Genomic DNA, 21,507 nt, shown 5'->3' with positions numbered 1-21,507 from the left:
CTAAAATGTTGAAACTCAGGTTATCATACTTTGGACACATAATGAGAAGACATGATTCACTAGAAAAGACAATAATGCTGGGAAAAACAGAAGGGAGTAGAAAAAGAGGAAGTCCAAACAAGAGATGGATTGATTCCATAAAGGAAGCCACAGACCTGAACTTACAAGATCTGAGCAGGGTGGTTCATGACAGATGCTCTTGGAGGTCGCTGATTCATAGGGTCGCCATAAGTCGTGATTGACTTGAAGGCACATAACAACAACATTAAGTTCAGCTATGCAGCTGAGGCTTCCTGAACCTCCAGTGATAACGATGGATCTAGGATTACCATAAGCCTGATCATTTAAGGGATGTGCAACTATTTCCAAAACACTCAGACTGGTCAGACAAACCATCTGCTGGCAGTGTCTCCATCTTACATGGACGCCTGTGAGCCACAGATGGCCCTGATACAACTGCCATCATTATACAGCCACGAGATTGGCTTCATACTATAGCCAGCGTGGATTTTTCACATTCTGCAATGTTAAATTGAAAATACCCCCCATGCCATTCTGATGCTTCCCATAATGTCATTTCAAAACAAAACCTTACAAAACTGATAGTCCTGAACTCAGAAACACTTGCTTAACAACCCTCTCAATTTTCATGGCGATACACAAAACAGTCAGAGAGAATAGAGAGTTCAAAGTCTAAAAAGAGAGGAAAAAAACCCAGAGCCCTTTTGGACTTTTTTCCCTAAGAGTTCTCATAATCTATTGAAATTCATTAAAAATCAGCCATGTTCACAGAGTACCTGTAATCCTAATACTGACCTTGCCCCATACCCTGACCTTCATCTTCTGCAGTTTAAAAAATGCCTGGCTGATTTTGAATTAATTTAAGAAATTTTGGCTGGAAGCCTATGATAAGGGCGGGCATGCTCAGTAAGAACCAACTGTCAGTGTTCTAAAAGCCTCACAGCTGCTAGGCTTGGCTTATCTGGGGGCCACACCCACACCAGACTTTGATTTCACGTGAGACAGTCATGGCTTCCCTCAGAGAATCCTGGGAAGTGTAGTTTGTGAAGGGTGCTGAGAGGAAACTCCTATTCCACTGACAGAGCTCCAGTGGCCAGAATCGTTTAACAGGCAGCCACTCTGATTGAAGGTCTGTGAGGAGAACAGGGCGTCTCCTAGCAACTCTCAGCACCCTTCACTAACTACACTTCCCAGGATTCTTTGAAAGTAGGGTTGCCATATTCCAGTTCCACAAATCCGGGCAGGTTAATTTCCATATTATGCAAATTATTTGCATATTATTTGCATATTATGCAAATATTTGCATATTAATATTTGGATTGTCCAGTTGCTTTGTTTTTGTGCCTAGGAATTACCACCAAAAACTGGGGAAAGATGTGAGAAATCTTTTTTTTTAAAGCAACATTTTCAGCCTTAAATGCCTAGACTCTAGTTTCCAACACTATGGAGTATTTATTGATTGATTAAGAGAATTTATATCCTGCCCTTTTGCTGTTAAAAACAGAGCTCAGCACAGCTTACAAATATAATAAAAACAATAAAAATACACAATCAATATAAAAACATAATAAAAACACAAAATAGCAACAAACATAAAGTAAGTCAGGGCAGCAGCACGGTTAACCATAACATATACTATATATTTCAGAGATGTGGTGGGTGGAGAAAAACAAGCCAAAATGTTAGGAAAAGGAGTCTTTCACACCACATGCTCAGTTCTAAATACTGTTGCAGCAAGTTTTACAAGTTCCTCCAGTATTCCACTGGTGCAGGCATTCAAAGTATCTGTATGTTTCTTAGGTTTTATAAAAGCAGAGCTTTGCTTAACTCAAAATTTCTCAACCACATCTACACAGGTTCCACCTCCATACTCAAAATGAAACTGGGCCTGGAAGTGTGCAACAACCCCACACATACCTTGCTAATTAGATTACCAATGCCAGGATGTCTGTCTTATCGACTACTCTCCTGCTCCCCCACACACACCGGGCATCATGAAAGACCCAGTCCTGGGCTCAGAAAGAAAATAAATATCTGGTCCTCTTCAAAGTATTGATAAGCCTCTTGTTTTAATTGAAATAATAATTATAAATTCTTGTTCTTATCACTAATGGGAGTTAATTATCTTGCATATGCTGCTGTTGCTTCTATGGTGAAATGCTAATAGGAAAAAAAAACACAGAAGGCAGTAACACTTTCCTAAATGTAATACCATACCAACCACAACAAGATTCCTATGAGTAAGGCAAAAAACTAAGCATCTCACAACCAGTCAGGATTCCTAACCAAAAACCAAAAATATGATAAATGAAGAAATATGTATATAAGCATGACTATCAAATATATGTATTATTTACACAAACTGTAAAGATATTTATAGTGCAATCCTAAGTTTATTTATTCAGAAGCAAGTCCCAGCGTATTCAGTGGGGCTTACTCAAACAGGGACAGAACTGCAACCTCAAGTGATAAGCAACTTCATTCACACAACCCAAAATTCCGAATCATGCCACTTTACGCTGTTTTGCAACTGTTTTATGGTCATTGGATTTTAAACGGCTTTATTTCTTGTGAGCTGCATTGGTTTCCAACCCTACCTCACAGGGGTGTTGGAAAGACTCCATACACGCACACGGACACACAGCAGATGTATAAATACATACAGCCCATATAATAGTTTATTGTCAAACCAGTTGGTCATTGCAGAAAAAGCAGTATTAGTTTTAAAAAAATCAGTATTACTTTCCTACAGAATAAAAACTGTAATACCTAAGTAAGCCCTGCCTACTTGCTTTAAAATTGGACTGGAGACAGAAAGAGTTAGAACACAAACATAATTCTTTTTTACATTCGCTCCAAAGTCCCACTGATTTTCAGCACATTCATAACCATGTCTACTCAAAGTAAATCCTATTGAATTAAATGGGATTTACTTTGGGCATATGGGATTAGCATTGCTTTTACAAAAAGCAAGTATTGGGAAGGTTTTCAAAACACTGCCCAAGCTCTGACTCCTGCACACAAGAGGAAAAAAACCTGAAATGTATATACTTACCCAATTTATGAGATTTTCAGATAAACGGGGGGGGGGGGGTGAAACCACCATTTTGTTTTCTAGACGCTGCCTCAGGTCAATGAAACTGAAACACAATCCCTGATTGGCTGCAATGCTAAACGGGCGGGGTTAAAGCTACAAAGTGCTATAGTACAGTACTGTTTAAAGAAAGATTTAACAGTCGAGGGGGGTGGCTGACGTTTATATGTATATCTCGAGAACCGGACCACCTAGAAACTTAATTTTTTAAAAAATTAAAGCTGAGAATCCGGGCCACGTAAGGGGCTAGCTGGGCGCCGGGTGGCATGCATAGAATCCGGGTAAAACCTGGCTATCCGGGCAATATGGCAACCCTATTTGAGAGAAGCCATGACTGTCCAAAGTGAAATAAAGGCCTGGTGCAGATGTGGCCAGGGACAGTTTTGGTTTAAATTTGGGTGGGAGGCTACATGTGCCTGCTGTAGAATAAAAAAGTGGGGGAAACCCTGAAAAGCAATGATACTGTTCACAATGTTTTCCTTTTGGAAAGGAAAGGGTTTTCCCCTCTGCCCAGTGCCCACTCACCCAATCTCCTCCCCTCCTGCTCCGCTGGGTCAGTGTTGGACTAGGACCTGGGAGACCAGGTTTCGAATCCCCACATAGTCATGAAGCTGACTGGGTGACCTTGGGCCAGTCACTGCCTCTCAGCCTCAGAGGAAGGCAATGGTAAAACCACCTCTAAATACCATTTACCATGAAAACCCTATTCAAAGGGTTGCCATAAGTTCGGTCGACTTGAAGGCAATCCATTTCCATTTTCAAACATGATTGCACAGAAATAAATCCCACTGAACTCAAAAAGTATGTGAATGATCAAAGTAGGGTTGCCAGGCCCAGCCTCCAAGAGGTCTTCTATATCTTTAAATGTTGTTTAGGGGGAAGGGAGAATTTCACCTTGTGGTCTTTCCCATTACAGTATTGCAAGAAAACCTGCACTTGCCTGAATTTTCTCTTCTCTTAAAGATACAGAATCATTCTCAGGCCCTGAGCCTGGCAACCTTAGATCAAACCCACCCTCCCTTTTCCCTCCTATTCCCTCCTTCTTGCCCCTTCCTTTGCCTCTCCCTCCCCATCCCCTTCCAATTCCCTCCTTCCCCTTCCTCCTCCTCCCCCTTCCCTTCCTCCTCCCCATGGTCAGTTTTACCTATCTTAAGCATGACTGCACGGAAGTAAATACCATTGAACTCTATAAGCATGCAAATGATCAAACCTGCCCTCCCCTCCCCCTTCCTTTGCCCCCCTCCAATACGCTCCTTCCCCTCCCCTTCCTCCTCCTCATGGTCAGTTTTTCCTATCCTAACCATGATTGCATAGGAGTAAATCCCATTGAACTCAATAAGCATGCAAATGATCAGACCTACTTTATTTATTTATTAAATTTATTAGTCGCCCATCTGGCTGTCTGTCCAGCCACTCTGGGCAACGTACAAAATAAAAACATACAAATACATTAAAACATTAAAAATCTCAACAATAATAATAAAACCTAACCCACCCCAAAAGCCTGCCTGAAGAGCCAGGTCTTCAAGGCCTGGCGGAAGCTCATCACAGAGGGGGTATGGCAGAGGTTATTTGGGAGGGAATTCCACAAAGTGGGGGCCACAATTGAAAAAGCCCTGTCCCTAGTTCTCACCAGTCTAGCTGTTTTAACTGGTGGGATACAGAGAAGGCCTTTTGAGGCTGATCTTGTTGAGAGGCATCCCTGATGATGTTGGAAGCGCTCTTTCAGATAGACTGGACCGAAACCATATAGGGTTTTAAAGGTCAGAACCAACACCTTGAATTGGGCCCAGAAAACAACGGGTAACCAGTGCAACTCCTTCAGCACTGGAGTGATGTGATCTCGCCGGCGGCTGTCTTTAATCAGGCGAGCCACCGCATTCTGTACCAGTTGCAGGTTCCGGACCGTTTTCAAGGGTAACCCCACGTAGAGCACATTACAGTAATCTAGGTGAGAGGAGACCAGGACATGTACCACAGACGGGAGCAGATGGTTGGGAAGGTAGGGGCGCAGCCTCCGTATCAGATGGAGTTGATATAGCGCCGCCCAGCTCACAGCTGAGACCTGAGCCTCCATGGACAGCTGGGAGTCAAGAATGACCCCCAGGCTGCAGACCTGGTCTTTTAGGGGCAATTGTACACAATTGAGCCCCAGGTCAACATCCCCCAACCTTCCCTTGTCTCCCACAAACAGTAACTCGGTTTTGTCAGGGTTCAGCTTCAGCTTATTCCTTCCCATCCAGCCACTCACTGACTCCAGGCACTTGGACAGGGTTTCTACAGCCAACCTCGGTGAAGATCTGAATGAGAGATAGAGCTGCATGTCATAAGCATACTGGTGACACTGCAGCCCAAATCTTCTGATGATAGCCCCCAGCTGCTTTATATAGATGTTGAACAGCATTGGGGAGAGGATGGAGCCCTGTGGCACCCCACAAGTGAGAGGCCAAGGATCCAAAATCTCATCCCCCCAATGCCACTCTCTGGTACCTACCAGAGAGGAAGGAATGGAACCACTGCAATATAGTGCCCCTTATGCCTAACCTCTTCAGGCGGTCCAGAAGGATACCGTGGTCAATGGTATCAAAAGCCGCTGAGAGGTCCAGGAGGACAAGGAAGGTGCTTTCACCCCTATCCAAAGCTCTCCTCATATCATTGACCAAGGCGACCAAGGCTGTTTCAGTCCAATGTCCAGGCCTGAAGCCTGATAGAAATGGATCCAGATAATCCGCTTCCTCCAAATGCACTTGCAACTGGTTTGCCACCACCCGCTCAACCGCCTTGCCCAGGAATGGCAGATTTGAGACTGGGCGAAAGTTGTTCAGATCTTGCTTTCCCCCTCCTTCCCCTCTCCTATCCCTTCCTCCTCCCCCCTCTTCCTTCTTCCTCCTCCCCTGCCCACTCCAGCCCTCCCTCCCTCCCCCCGGTCGGTTTTACCAATCCTAAGCATGATTGCACAGTAAATCACACTGAACTCAATAAACATGCAAATGATCAAACCTGTTCTTCTCCTCCCCTCCCCCTCCTGCCTGCTCCCATCCCAGTCCTCCCCTCTGCCTTTCCTCCCCTCCCTCCCTCCTCTTCCTCCTGCTGCCCTCCACATCCCCTGTAGTCAGTTTCACCTATCCTAAGCATGACTGCAGGGGAGTAAATCCCACTGAACTCAATAAGCATGCAAATGATCAATCCATTCTCACAGACTTGCAAAGGATCCCATTTCTTACCTCCCAGATTAAAAAGCAGGGAAATTCACTAATAGGCAAAAAACCTTACGGTTTAAGAATGTACCTATAAGCCCACAGATATTTCCATCAAACTTTAAAAAGCAGGGAAATTGGGCAGCTATAGTGAATGCACCAGGGGAGCAGGAGACCTGAACTCCTCTCTGAGATATTGGACTGCCCTACAAATTGGTCAAAATGCAAACACCATTTGGGTTGGTCTTTCACAGTCCAATCCACTTGCTGTGTAGCTTGCAAGAATTTGGTAACATGTGCCTCTGAGCATATGGTGAGTGGTGGCAACACCTGCAATCAGCCCAAATAATAGAAAGAAGACATGTGCTGTGCTGATCTTGTTTTAGCAGGGAGGAAGCAACATTATTAAGACAGTGGATATAGTTCAGATGGTCACTTTAAATATGTCTGATTTACTTTGCAATTTTAGTTAAGTTTCCTATAGGAAATCATTTTCATTTGTTTCTATTTCTGTGAATATGTGAAGTACAGCAACACCTTGCAAAATTTACACTAAAAAAATCCAACCATAATTGTGGAATAATGGCACTGACTTCTGCAGAATAATCTCCAGTGGATGTCAGGAGTGTCTCAATTTGCACAAGATGAAACAGTGGGAGGTGAAATATATTCTAGCAAAATTCTAAGTGTGCTGTATGTTTTTGACCGTGCCCATCTTGCCTTAAGTGAAGTGGTTTAAACATAGCAGGCTGAAAACACGCATCCTCTTTTTTCCAATAGCTAGAGTCATTGCTTCAGTAGCAACATATTGGAATCAGTCTGCTTTTACATCAAACTGCAGTTTCAGATTCAACTGTTAATGCACTCAAAATAGAAATAGAACATAACCAACAATTTGAAACACAAAAGGCTGTCTTCACCATCATATGACAATGACCAATAAAAAGGCCTTGAAATTAATAAAAATAAATTTGACACAGATTTCTAGGATGAATAATGAGGGAAATAAAATTTTCTAGTTTAGATTCTCTGTAGGAACATTAGTAAGACAGGAAAGAAGCAAAGTAAGAACACCAACAAACATACAAAAATATAATTCTCCATCTTTGGAGATGGCAGGTATTGCCACCACTCACCATATGCTCAGAGGCACGTTACCAAATTCTTCCAAGCTACACAGCAAGTGCATTGGACTGTGAAAGACCAACTCAAATGGTGTTTGCATTTTGACCAATTTGTAGGGCAGTCCACTATCTCAGAGAGGAGGTCAGGTCTCCTGCTCCCCTGGTGCATTCACTATAGCTGCCCAATTTCCCTGCTTTTTAAAGTTTGATAGAAATATCTATGGACTATAGGTACATTCTTAAACCGCAAGGTTTTTTGCCTATTAGTGAATTTCATTTCAACCAGTATCCATAATCTCTTCAAAACTCACCTTGAAGGTCAAACAAGGAATCTGCAGCCGTAGCTTTATTTGAAGGTGCCTGGGTGATTGGTTTAAGAAACGTTCTGTACCCCTTTAAAATAGATGCCATGAAACGTAGAAAGGCTTCCTGAATCTCCATTTCAAATTGTGTCATCTTTTTCTGCCAGGAGAAATCTGCCTCTATAGGTGTCATCTCTACTGCCGAGCCTTCTTGGGTCTTTCTGTGAACTGTGATAAGAGGGTGGATGTAGACAAACTGAATTAAGGGGATTTTTAAAACTCACCAGATAGATTTTTTTTGGTCAAGGTTGACTGTCAAGAAATGATTGACCAGGTAAGAATGAGAAACAGTGGAATTGATGGAGTTTGGAACCTAAAATCTCTATTGCTTTGAATTTCAACTTTACCAATAACCATAGCCTGTGGCCTCATCCACAATATCAAGCTATTCTGTCATACCCTTTATCAACACATCTGTGAAATAATAGTGCTTGCTACGTCAGTGAGACTGAACTGTGTCTTGGCTTAGCATTAAGTGTCAAAATTAAAGCCTTTTCTAAACAGTAACCACACCGCAAAAGAAAATCCCCTTTAGAATCATTACCCTGACACTTTCTACCATAGAAACAGGAAAATGTGATGTACAAAGAAGAGCTATACCTCGAATGCACCATAGTGTTTTTCCACTTGAGTAGAACCAAGCAGTTTTATTGCAGACAAGCTATAGCTCATGATATGAAGCAAGCAAAGGACCCACAAAAGAAGAGATGAGTTTTCCCTACCAATTCTACAGTGTAAATACACAGGCAGTAGGAGTTTAATCCCTTCAGTGTCACTGACCTGGTTTGAATTTCAAATTATAACATAGTTTCAAAACGGTGCATACCAGTGCACTCTGCTCAAATGTCCATACATCCTCTCTTCCCCCACTCCTGCTACTATAGACTGGTTTTGCTTTATGTGCAAACCAGCACTCGTCATTTGTTTTCCCCAAACAAACCACGACCAGTATGCCAAGAACAAATCTTGGCTTTCACTTGTGGTTTGTTTGGAAAGAAACAAATCAGGAGTTCTGGTTCACACATACAGCAAAGTCAGTCTCTGGTTTGTTTCCTCCTCAGCATGGCAATAGCTGAAGCAAAGCAGGTATATCTGAGCAGTGTGCAGCAGCTCATTTACATTAAACCATAATTTATTTTTAACTATGGTTTAATATGACATGCAAACACCGTCTCACCTACCTCACAGGATTATTATAAGGATAAAATGGGGGAGAGGGAGAAGAGGCAACTGAACTCTATGGAGAAAGAGAAATAAAAATGTAATAATTTATATTTCTTACAATATAAAGGGTTTTCTTTCCTTTATTTTAGTCTTTGCAATCAATTCCAGGTAGAACCAACTGTTATTAATGTTATACAAGAGATAGGGCAGCAGAGAAGGGAAGACATTTTAAAAGTAGATTAAAGGTCTTGCAGTTTAGGTGCTTAAAAACCCACCACCCTGTTGTATAATAAGCACAATTCCACAGACGCCTTTTATGCTAAGTTGTGGGGAAGCACGCAGTTCAGCTTCCAAGTCTGCCCAACAATAACAGTTTTCTTCTTTTCCTTAAATCAGCCTTTTTCTCTCACTGCACCATGTTTTACCTAATGCCAGTTGTGGATGCAGTTTCTTTAAGGTGCTGAGAAGGCTTTTGCATGGCTTCTTAGGAAGCTGTTTCCAGTTCATGCTCTTCTTATCATCTGATCTATATGATTGAGACAAACACACACAAATCAAATGGAGAAATGTTTAAAGAAGGAAAATGTATTGCTTCATTCTAGGTTTTCTTAATGTCCAACAAGAAAGGAAATATAAATGCTCTCACCTCCCACCCCCAAGCACCTTTTGTTTTTTCAAAGTGGAACATCTGGCAGCAGCTATTAGATTTCATTAGTAAGTGACAGAGCTCTCTCAACTGAATTTGGATCTAATCCCAGGACGTACAACTTTTCTCTATGTTTGATTTAGGCATTTTTCCAACACTGATTTACTTAACGTTATATTTCAGTGTCTACATTTTTACAAATCACATTCTACATTTTCACTGCTTTTTCCCAGAGGGTGGGGCAGAAATCACTCGGGTACAATTAAATCTGACAGGCATTCAATTTTATATCATCAGATTTTTAATTTTAATGAGTCTTGAAAATATTCAGGTTGAAAACAGTTATGGAACTGTATATTGTTCTTTCTCAGATATTATTACCAATGTTAGAAAGCAGCAAGCATGCTTTTTCCTGGGTTCACTGCTTGGGAACAGACTGCCACCCAGAAAGAAATGCTGTAATCCGGGGGTGGGGAACCTTTGGCCCTCCAGATGTTGCTGGTCTACAGCTCCCATAATTCCTGACTATTAGTCATGCTAGATAGGGTTGACAGGAGTTGGAGTCCATCTGTAATTGGAGAGCCACAGGTTCTCCACCTGTTGGAAAAAAGGAGTGCGGAAACCTGTCAAGGCAATCAGCATCCTGTCATTTCGTAAAACACCCATATCTATGTTTGCAAATCGAGGAATCCCTACTTTATATGCAAGAGCAAGACCAGGATGTAAAGAATGAATGAGTTTTTGTGGGACAGATGTGCCTGCACAGCTGCAGTACACAGCTTCCCAGTTTCTCTGCAGCTTAAAATGAGGCTTGTGTGTTCTGTAGGGGAACTGCTACAGCAAAAAAAGCAGGATTATTATTATTATTATTATTATTAGTTTATTTATACCCCACCTTTTGGCCAAAGGCCCTCAAGGTTGCTTACAAAAAACACAAACATAAAATACAATATAAAAATGCATCAATAAAACAATACAAAATACAATTTGCAAAAATTAAATAACAATACACATGACAGCTCTTAATGGTGGCTTTATCCGTGGTACAAGTAACTGCATTTTCTGTGTTAAATTGCAGTCTCCTCAAAGCCAGCTGAACTGCATTTGCAACCAGGTTTATAGTTTTATATGTTTGTTGTTGGGAGGGGAATGGCTATATGTGTGGCTCATTTACATATATACATATTCATTTTTTGGATTGTGACCAGCACTGGAATTGGTCATCAGTAAGTACTTGATCGACAAAAATAAACTCAGATTTCATGGTGCTTGAGAGAAAATTTTGCAACATTTAAAAGAAATAAAGTTGCATCATAGGAAGCAAAATAAAAGCATAGTACGTGACTTTTAAAAAAAAGAAAGTCAAGAAAGGAAATGTTGTTGATCAAGACATATTTATGGTCATGCATAACCATTGCTAAGGTGAATAGTAAAATGTAGAAGTATATTCAAATACAGACCCTGGTTCATTCACTGCTCAATTCAGTTCTTTACTTAAGCAGATCTGAACTGCTGTGCAGTACCAAGCCTGCATACAGCTGAGTTGCTTTAAGCACTTTAAAGTCAAAGGGATTTAAGCAATTCAGCTTTATGTAGGACTGCAGCCTTGTTTGAGTTCCATGTTCAGTTTTCTAACATCACAGCTTCTGAAGTCACAGCAGCTAGAACTGGGAGGGCAAAAGCTTCACCACACAATACAAATTTAATGTGGCTGACTGGACAATCAAATTAAACAGTCCTGAAAACAAGCCATGTCCTTGTTTAGGAGGAGAGCATTTACAATTAGACCTGGGTTCTCAAAGATGACTAAATATATTCACAGCTAAGCCAGAATCAGAATATATATATATGATTAACTGAATCCTTATAGGGATTCAGAGCAAGCTTGGGTGAAATTTTGTTTGTTGCTTTCAAACCTCTCTCTCTCTCTCTAGATATCTATACACAGTGTATCACTATAACATTATAAAACCTTCATACTAAATGTTACCTACACATTTTTACAGGTTGTGCGGTTATCTGAACATCAACAGATTATTAGAAGCATCTTAAAGAATTTAGTGACTACAGCTTTCAAGGCAATAGCTCATGCATCACTTCTATTTAGTAGGTCCAGAAAAAGAAAGTTATTGGTCCAGGAAGTTTGGGGATGGAAGAGACAGAGAGAAGCCACTATAAAGACATGTCAGGGCTACTATAAGAATTGTTACTTCTCCCTAACACAGAAATGCATTAACCTGTAATTAACCTGAAAACTCCTAAAATCTAAGATGAGAAAGACTGACCAATCGCCTTAATCAGATATATACACTAACAGTTTCTGCTAATAGGCTCTGAAAGCAACTGAAGGCGGACAATGAAGAGGATGTCTGGTGAATGAAAGCTATTCAACATTTTTCTGGCAGTTAGTAATGTTTCCATCACTACACTATAATACAGCCATGAGCACTAGATACAGAAGACCCGCTTATCTATGACAAGTGTCTTGTCTGTGACAGCACTTTACTTTTCCACTAATTTTTCTCACTGCAAGGTCATCTCAGCAGTTGTTAGTTTATATGCAGTGGCCACTCAAAACATGATGGGGATGCATTATTCTGGAACCTGCAGTACCAAGATACTATATACCATTTTATTGTACACAGTAAGATGCATGCCATTCATATCAGCAGCACCAAGATATTACTTTCAACACACAAACACATTGCTTTCTAACACAGAGGGATTTGCACATAACCCTAAGTTAGGATAAACACATCCATAAGTCTCTGGGATTTCTTACATAGCATTTCCAAAAATCTAAGGCTTCAGAGTTAATGTATCATAGAGGCTGACAGACAGGGTTATGAACAAGGATCACCCACAGTTCAAATTTCATCTCTACCACGTATTAGGTGGTCTTAAGCAAGCCACTATCTCTCAGCCTCAACCTCTTCATCTGAAATCTGGACACAATATTAATTTTATAGAGTCATTGTAAAGATTACTGAAATAACCAGTAATTAAACTGATACACAATTCTGCTTGTTCACAAGCTCTCAGGGCTAGCATCAGAGTTTCTGTAGCCAGAAAGAGAGGCTAGGCAATACAGAGTGAAGGAGAGGGAGTACGAGGGCATGACAAATAGCAGCCTGCTGACGAATATTTTTGCAATCCTACTGCATATGACCAGAAGCTTTTCTTTTCTGGATCCATGTGAGGCAGAGCTCCACAATTCTTTCACGACAAGCCTCAGCAGAGCTGCACTGAGACATCACATATCACAAAATAGCCACAGAACTGCCTAAGAAAAATAGTAAGAAAATCAGAGCAGGCATGACACACTCACTAGGCCTCAGGAAGGAAGTTCAATGTACTCAAGATCAAGGAAAAGTTGTCCCTTTCTAGTCACAGAATAGTATCAACCAAAACAAATGTATGTGTGTGATTTTATTGTAAATAAATAAATAAATAAATTAATTTAATTTCTTCGTCGCCTATCTGGCCAATGGCCACTCTAGGCGACTTACAAAATTATTAAAATACAATTAATAAAATACAGTAATACAATAAAAACAATAGATCTGCAACAACAATATTAAAACTGGGTAGGAGGCATTACAATTATATCAATTAACCCTCCCCGGATACCCCGAAGGCCTGCTGAAAAAGCCAGGTCTTTAAGGCTTTCCGAAATACATTTAAGGAAGAGGCATGCCGGAGATCTTGTGGGAGGGAGTTCCAAAGAGTGGGGGCTGCCACTGAGAATGCCAATCTCTCAGCCAATCTGGCTGTTTTTGTTGGCGGGATTGAGAGAAGGCCCTGTGTGGCCGATCTTGTCGGGCGGCATAATTGGTGGCGCTGAAGGCGCTCCGTGAGATAAACTGGGCCGAAACCGTATAGGGATTTAAAGGTCAATGCCAACACCTTGAATTGGGCTCGGAAAACAACTGGAAGCCAGTGTAGGTCGAACAACACTGGTGTGATGTGATCTCGGCGGCGACTATTCGTAAGTAGTCGAGCTGCCGCATTTTGTATAAGTTGTAATTTCCGGACCGTTTTCAAGGGTAACCCCACGTAGAGCGCATTACAGTAGTCCAAACGAGAGGTGATCAGGGCGTGTACCACCAGTGGGAGCTGATGAACAGGAAGGTAGGGTTGCAGCCTTCGTATGAGGTGTAGTTGGTACCAGGCTGCCCGGCTCACTGCCGAAATCTGAGCCTCCATGGACAGCCTGGAATCAAGCACAACCCCAAGGCTGCGGACCTGGTCCTTTAGGGGTAAACTCACCCCACTGAACTTCAGGTCAATGTCACCCAACCTTCTCTTGTCCCCCACAAGTAGTACCTCGGTTTTATTAGGGTTCAACTTCAGCTTGTTCCTTCCCATCCATCCACTCACGGATTCCAGGCAGTTGGACAAGGTCTCCACAGCCAACTCTGGTGAAGATTTAAACGAGAGATAGAGCTGAGTGTCATCCGCATATTGATGACACTGCAGCCCAAATCTCCTGATGATTGCTCCCAGCGGCTTCATATAGATGTTAAATAGCATGGGAGAGAGGATAGAGCCCTGTGGCACACCACAATTGAGAGGCCAAGGGTCTGATACCTCCTCCCCCAACGCTACCTGTTGGTACCTGTCGGAGAGAAAGGAATGGAACCACTGTAATACAGTGCCTCCAATTCCCAATCCCTCCAGGCGAAGCAGAAGGATACTGTGGTCGACAGTATCAAAAGCCGCTGAGAGATCGAGGAGGACAAGAAAGGTGGATTCTCCCCTATCTAATGCCCTCCTCAAATCATCAACCAGAGCGACCAAGGCTGTTTCAGTTCCGTGACCAGTCCTGAAACCCGATTGGTATGGATCCAAATAATCCGTTTCATCCAAGTGTGCTGACAACTGGTTGGCCACCACTCGCTCAATGACCTTGCCCAGAAATGGTAGATTCGAAATTGGGCGGAAGTTATCGAACACTTGGGGATCCAAGGAGGGCTTCTTTAAGATGGGCTTTACAATTGCCTCCTTGAAGGCTGATGGCATCACACCCTCTTTCAAGGATGCGTTTACCACCGCTTTGATCCCCTCGCCCAATTTCTCTCTGCAGCTCACAAGGAGCCACGAAGGGCAAGGATCAGTAAGACAAGTGGTTGGCTTCACAGATGAAAGCACCTTGTCCACTTCCTCAGAAGGGAGAAGCCGAAACCGATCCCAATTTACCGGCTTGCAACTGGCCAACTCTGGTTCATCGACTGTGTCCACGGCGTGCGGGATCGAGCTCCGTAAGTGTTCGATTTTATCAGCGAAGTGTTTTGCTAATAGGTCACAGGAGGCCTTTGACTGTTCCAAGGGTTCCTGAGCAACTGGACCGACCAGGCTTCGGACCACCTGGAACAGCCTCCTGGGACAACACTCCGCAGACGCAATAGAGGCAGCAAAGAAAGCCTTCTTTCCTACCTTTATTGCCACTTGGTAGGCAGCTACTGCTGCTCTAACCTGTGTCCGGACATCTTCGGAGCGGGATTTCCGCCACTGGCGCTCTAGTCGTCTCACCTCCTGTCTCAAGCTACGCAACCGCGGTGTATACCATGGAGCTAGCTGAGTTCTATTCAGGGGGAGAGGACGTTTCGGAGCCTGGTCTAATGCCCTGGTGATCCCCACATTCCACTCCTTCACCAGGGTTTCGACCGGGCGACCTTCAGCAGGTTCCAATTCCCCAAGTGCAGTCAGGAATCCATCCGGATCCATCAGGCGTCTGGGGCGGACCATTTTAATAGGTCCTTCACCCCTGTGGAGGGGACATGGCAACGAGAAGTCCATATTTACCAGGTAGTGGTCTGACCATGACACAGGAGTGGCATGGATCACTCCCAACTTCAGACCACTTCTCTCCTCTCCCAGGACAAATACTAGGTCGAGAGCATGACCGGCTACATGGGTGGGCCCAGTATTACTTAGGTACAGTTCCCAGGAAGCCATGGTTTCCAGGAAATCCCGAGGGGCTCCTATGAGAGCGGCCTCGGGATGCACGTTAAAGTCACCCAGCACTACCAGCTCAGGGGACAATGCCCGTACAGCCGAGACCACCTCTAGCACCTCGAGTGCCCTATTATAGGGTAGAAGGGCAGGATAGAAATATTTTAAATAAATAAAAATAAAACAAGTACAGAATTCATTAAAAAACACTTGACATGGAAAATAGCATAACATCAGGCCTCTATAAAACATTAATGTTTACACTAAATTTATATTTGTAAATGAAAACATTATTGATCTGGAATCTAACCTATGTAGTTCCAATTCTTCTTTCTCTATAATTTATTTTACGCATTTATAGACAGGCTGCTGTTGTTTGGAAGAAGTACAAAGTTGTATGTATAAAAGCAAAGCAAAACAAAACAAAAGCATTTTTCTATTATCACGCAGCTGGCCAGTCTGTCATCTGTAGCTTTACAATGATATTTTCTTAGTTTTCCCCACCCTTTCTCCTATCATTGCATGAAAACCTGACATTAAAAAAAGGAAATTAACCAAATATACAGAAGAGGAGAAAATTCATGTTGATGCTATGGAGGTGGAATATAAAACTAAAAATGCACATGCAAACATTGGTAGGTTCTTGCCATTTTTATTATGAAATCTTGCACAGCTTTATTGTTTGTCCTATCATGTAGGCTCCTGGCAGTTTTAATAATCCTGCAATTCTAATATGGAAGAATAAACTTGCCTTCAGAGTTGCTGAAAATATTCCTCAAGACTGTTGAAAAATTATGAAGTAATTTTGTTATTTTATTTTGTAAAAGTTTTGAATTTTAAAAGCACATGCAGAAGGAAAAGAGGAAGCACCAGAAGGTTTAAAGAGGGGGAAATAATACCCTAAAAGGGTTGTTTTTAATACTAGGGTGCCTGTGCACTTGTTACTTGGCCCTCAAGACTCTAGGGTGAGATTGGAAGCATGCTTCAGGCTCAACACCACCACCATCCCCACTAGGCCTAGACAGAACTAAGGTACCAAACAATTCTGCCACAGCTGACCACCTTTCCACATGAGTGATGTGCACTGTTGAAAAACTTGATATGATCAAGTAAAGTTTAAACTGAAACAGGAGCATTCATTAGCTTCATTTAAATTGCAATTTATAGAACTGTTTTAGAGGTTGTGTTATCCTTTTATCAAATGTTTTTCAAAACTCCTATTGACTGGGGAGCCTGAACATTGTGTGATGTCAATACTTGTTTCCAGTAATTTAAGTTCTATCACCTTATATAAAATGCAAGGGAAAATTGGTTTAAATCTAGAACGGCTCTTAAGGTGCCCACACATTTCTGTCAATTCCTTCCTTTTCTTGTACCCCGCATTGTTCTGGAGGCTCCTCTGACTCTCAAGAATGAATTTGGGAATGAAGGGGCTCCAATGGAGAAGAGGGAACAGGAAAATTCAATTGTGCAAGTGGAATTCCACTTGTGAATCTTTGGATGAAAACCACTCATTCAAGTAATCTTTTCTATAAATATTGTTTCAAGTTTTTCTCCAAAAAATACTTAATTTTCCTATTTTTTTGGTTGGTAGGAAGGTAGGTTATAATCTGGATCATAGAGGATCTAATCCCTATCATACCAAGTGTATATATGGGAACAACAACAAAAGGAAACAGACATAGTAGGGGATAAATTTCGGTGCATCCCTTAGGGTAATAAAGAGGCCTATGTTGTCAGCGAGGCAAAAGACTAAGTATTAAAGGGTGTCCTTCAGCAGAATTACATTCTTCCATTTCCTGCTCTCATTAGGTTTGCTCTTTCAGAAGTGCTGCAAAGCCTTCTCTATTTGGCCTTTTGGAATCAAGACTCAGCTTTTCACTGTACTAGTTTTTGGCATTCCTTCTACTAGTTTTTCTAAGTCCTGGATCAAAAGGAGCTTGGCTGGAAGCCCCCCCCCCAAGCTTCTGAAGCTCTCCTCCAAAGCACCTTAAAAATAAAGGAGCAGCCCACCCCAACAGACAAGCTACTCCTAAAACGTTGGAAATGGCATTAAGAAGCTATAGTTGATTGGAGGAGTAGGGAGCAGACAAAAACCACAAAACTAACCATAAAACTGGCCCAGTAGGGAAGTGGAAGCACTTACATGAACCTAATGGGCTTTTGATCTATTTTAAGTCCAAGGGATTGAATAAAATGAATAAAATAAGTAGATTTAAAATTTACATTAATACCTTAAAACACACACAGACACACACACACAAGACAGAAAATATAAACAAAAACAAAAAGAAAAAAACACTTACATGTACACCATGTTTGTGTCTAAGTCAATGCAAACAACATCTTGTGGTGGGTCATACAGATCAAAGTACCGCGAATCAACTCCAACAATAAATGGGACAGGAGCACTGAGCACTGTTGCCAGAGACAAAGGACAGAGGGGGATGTAGGGACACTGCCACTGAAATGGAAAAATCATCTGAAGGAAAAATGAAATGAAACCCATATATTAAAAAGACAACAAAAACTATGTAACATTAAATAATTCTAGTAATATGGACCATCAGAGCAGAAACAGCAGTAGCATTTTATACCAGCTAACTCAAAATGGCACATCAAAGATTCAGATTTGTTGTTTAATAATTGTTAATACTCCTGCAAGTCCATTAAACAGAAACTTTAGCTTTAAGATGGGGTGGTGTGTATGAAAAAAATAAACTAACTGATATCAAGTATCAACAAATGCACAAATTTACTGTGAAGTATGTAATATTGGAGTAGCTCAAATAATTTTAGCCAATCATAGAAACAAGTTTTTTAAAAAACTGATCACTTCAAGCATTGGACTAGTGTTTTGAAAATGAGTCAACATTCACTTTGATCTGAAAGAAGGAATTGTAAGATGGCTTGGCTAAGATGGACAATTCATAGGACTATTAAAAGAAGTCTCAAAGAGAAGGGAAATATCACTAAAATGTTTTATTTGAGAAGTTCCTGACGTTATGCATTGCACAATGGTAATTTTAAAAGCTGTAGGGTCCTACCAAAGGATTATAATCTGAATGCAATTTTAAAAAGCTATGAAATATAAGGAGACATGCATCATTAATTTTGCCTAGAGTACAATTGGAGAGATACAATAAAGATTTTTAAATTGCCTTTGAAATTATTTTTAAATAGTGGCTATCATATACCTTGAAAGAAGGAGTTAATTTTTCCCCTTCCACACTAGGTTATGGAAGAAGAATTTGGGAACCCTAGAATGTCAAGTTCCAGTCTTCATTTATCTTGCCTATATTGGTAAAATTAACAATCCAGAACAGAGAAAACTGGAAAACGATGCACAGTCTTTATTCTTCAAAAGCATTGGACATCATGCACAGAAACAATGTTTAAAAAGATAGCATATAACTGGGTTGTTCTTTTATTTGCCTTTAATAAGGAAATTCCTAAGGATGGAATCCGATTGATACTTCTTGTCCTCTTGTTCCAAGGTATATGCAAATGGAAGAGGAGGAGAGGTGAATTTTGCACATCTCCCCCACCGCAGACCCTCCACAACAGGTTTTTTTTGGGGGGAGGGAGACAAACGGCTACAGGAGGAAGGGGATTAGGCAAAAACTATCTCTCTTCCTCTTCCAGCAGTGGTTGTCTCCATCAGATCAAAAGCCCTTGTGCTGAAAGAAGGGCACCAATTGGATACAGCTGTGATATTCTACCAATCTCATGACTTCTTTTTAAAAAATTGCTATGGATATTGAAAAAAATGGATGAACATATATTTACAGCTTGTAAGGTTTAGGATTTTAGATTCATCTCTAACAGAGTTCTTCCAATTGCAGATATTTTTAAAAAGCAGAATCTGCAATTGTTCTGATGCAGTTGTCTCTCAGGAACTTAAACGCTCCTTAATAACAAAAAGCTGTAAATTCACTTCGGCTACTCTAGTACAAAATCCTTTCCCTTTAGGTAAGCAAGATTCAACAAGCTACTTTTCCAACTGTGCCTCACCTGTCCCGATATGGGTAGTAAAAAGTACTACTGTCTAGCATTTTATGCATTCCCCACAGAAGTTTGATGGTATAATCCATTTTATGGCAAGGTCAGTGCTACGTTGTTTCTGAAAACAGTAAACTTCAGAAGTGCCGAGTATGAAAGGCAAGAGAGTAGAGAGGGAATAGCTTTAAAAAACAGAGAGAACTTGGTAATTCATAGAACTTGCGAAGATTTACAAACTTTTACCACTCAAACCTTGTAGTCAAAATGAAACAAATAGAATAGATTGCCTACTGAAATGAAAGGGACACTACAGAGACTGCACAAACATAATCATTTCACCTTAGAAGATAACGTAGCATACTTACAGCTGCCACAGCTTCAGCTACTCCAGTCAGCACAGCTGGTCGGAGAGAGTGCAGCAGAAGCTTGCCTTCCAGTAGTACAAAAAGGAGTAAAGTGGCACAGTTTTCTGGTCCAAGATTCATTAGCAGAGTGCTGAAGTTTGCTCCGCTAGGTTGAGATTAGAATGAGATCAGGACTACAATGTTCATTATTCATAGTTACAACAGTAATTATGGGCCTCTTCTGGGAGGAACAGCGGGATATAAATTTAATAAATAATACACAGCCAGCAATAAAGAGCAACATGCTGGATAGCGATACTGGCAACCCCCATCTATCCTCATCTGTATAGTTACAGGGAAAGTCTCTGGTTGTGGTGTGGCAGTTACAGCCACATCCTATGCATGGCAAGGAAGTGGTGCCATCTAAATCAATTTCATTTATCCCAACTCCAAATAACTCTGCTACACTAATCAGTGTGAGCTTTGCTGTAGGTACAATAGGAAGTTATGGTAGAGGCTATCCGCTTCCTGTGTATAGACTTTGCCCAAGTTTCTCAGATGCAGTACTAACAACGGCGGCGGCTGCCTAGCTCAGTGACAGTGAAACTGAAAGAAATCCTGCTGCATTGACACTTGCATTGCTGAACCCAGCCTTATGCCCGGAAACTACTTTACAGGAGAGCATAGGATCAGGCTTTAAATTTGTTGACAATAGTTTATCAGATCTTCAACTATTTTTCACATTTAAAGCCCATTTAGCAGGTAAGTGGCTTTTTTATCTGCCAGGATTTCATTAAACCCAGGATTTCATTCGCTAAATATAGTTAGTTTTGTCATTATGCTCAGTAGTATTAGTTTGCAATATCTGCACCCAGAAAGCATAATTTTAATTTCAAAAGCCACTTCTCATTTATTTTAACAGTCTGAATAGGCTTTCACATGCACACAAGGGAGGTACTCTGCTTTTCCTGACATCAGCTGTGACTGGGTTACACACTCACACTTTTAAGTTTTTAATCTGATGAACGGTACATGCATTCTTTCATTAATGTTCAGTAATTTAACACACACACAGTATCGTCAAGCTTTCATCCATCATTGATCCAAAATACTGTAGCTATCAACTACTGTTACCTGAGTGGTAAGGGTGTAGAAACTGGTTGAGACAGTATTAATGCATCATGTGCAGAGAGCTGCAAAATGGCAAGTATTAGTTATTGAGCAGGTGGCAGAAAACAGATTGAAACATTCTAAACATTCTAATCAACTACAAATTAAGTATGTGATACACAGTACTGTATGACCAGGAATACAACCCTGTTCACTAGGTTAAGCCCCAGACTGCTTTCTGAGATTCTCTTTCATGCATGAGAAAGCAACTAGACATGCAAGCACTACCAGCATAATAATAATAAGCAGATTTCTATAACACACTAGAGTGCTCAAATACTAAAATGTTATTTTAATAATCCTTATAATCCCTGTAAGGGAAACCTTGTAAGCATCACTTTCCGTATGCTGCAGGAGGGGGGCTGATGTTAAGAGTGATTTGCCTAAGGTCTATTAATGAGTTCATGGCAAAGGCAAAGAACTGCTAC

At 41.2% G+C, this 21,507-nt stretch overlaps 1 protein-coding gene across 1 annotated transcript in view; it reads right to left on the bottom strand.

The window, feature by feature from the left end:
• The window catches only part of DENND4C (DENN domain containing 4C), a 111,860-nt gene that overhangs the window by 34,838 nt on the left and 55,515 nt on the right, over window positions 1-21,507 (bottom strand). Inside the window, exons 8-12 of the mRNA XM_061630751.1 lie at window positions 21,044-21,102; window positions 19,931-20,075; window positions 17,870-18,045; window positions 9,388-9,488; window positions 7,748-7,966 (exon numbers count right to left, since the gene is read on the bottom strand). Coding sequence (XP_061486735.1) covers window positions 7,748-7,966; window positions 9,388-9,488; window positions 17,870-18,045; window positions 19,931-20,075; window positions 21,044-21,102 — 700 coding nt within the window. The remainder of the gene's footprint in view (window positions 1-7,747; window positions 7,967-9,387; window positions 9,489-17,869; window positions 18,046-19,930; window positions 20,076-21,043; window positions 21,103-21,507) is intronic.

This window comes from Rhineura floridana, chromosome 1 (assembly GCF_030035675.1).
Source record: "Rhineura floridana isolate rRhiFlo1 chromosome 1, rRhiFlo1.hap2, whole genome shotgun sequence".
Lineage (NCBI taxonomy): Eukaryota > Metazoa > Chordata > Lepidosauria > Squamata > Rhineuridae > Rhineura > Rhineura floridana.
Note: the sequence above shows the minus strand (reverse complement) of the source record. Positions and strands in the feature narration are given on the sequence as shown.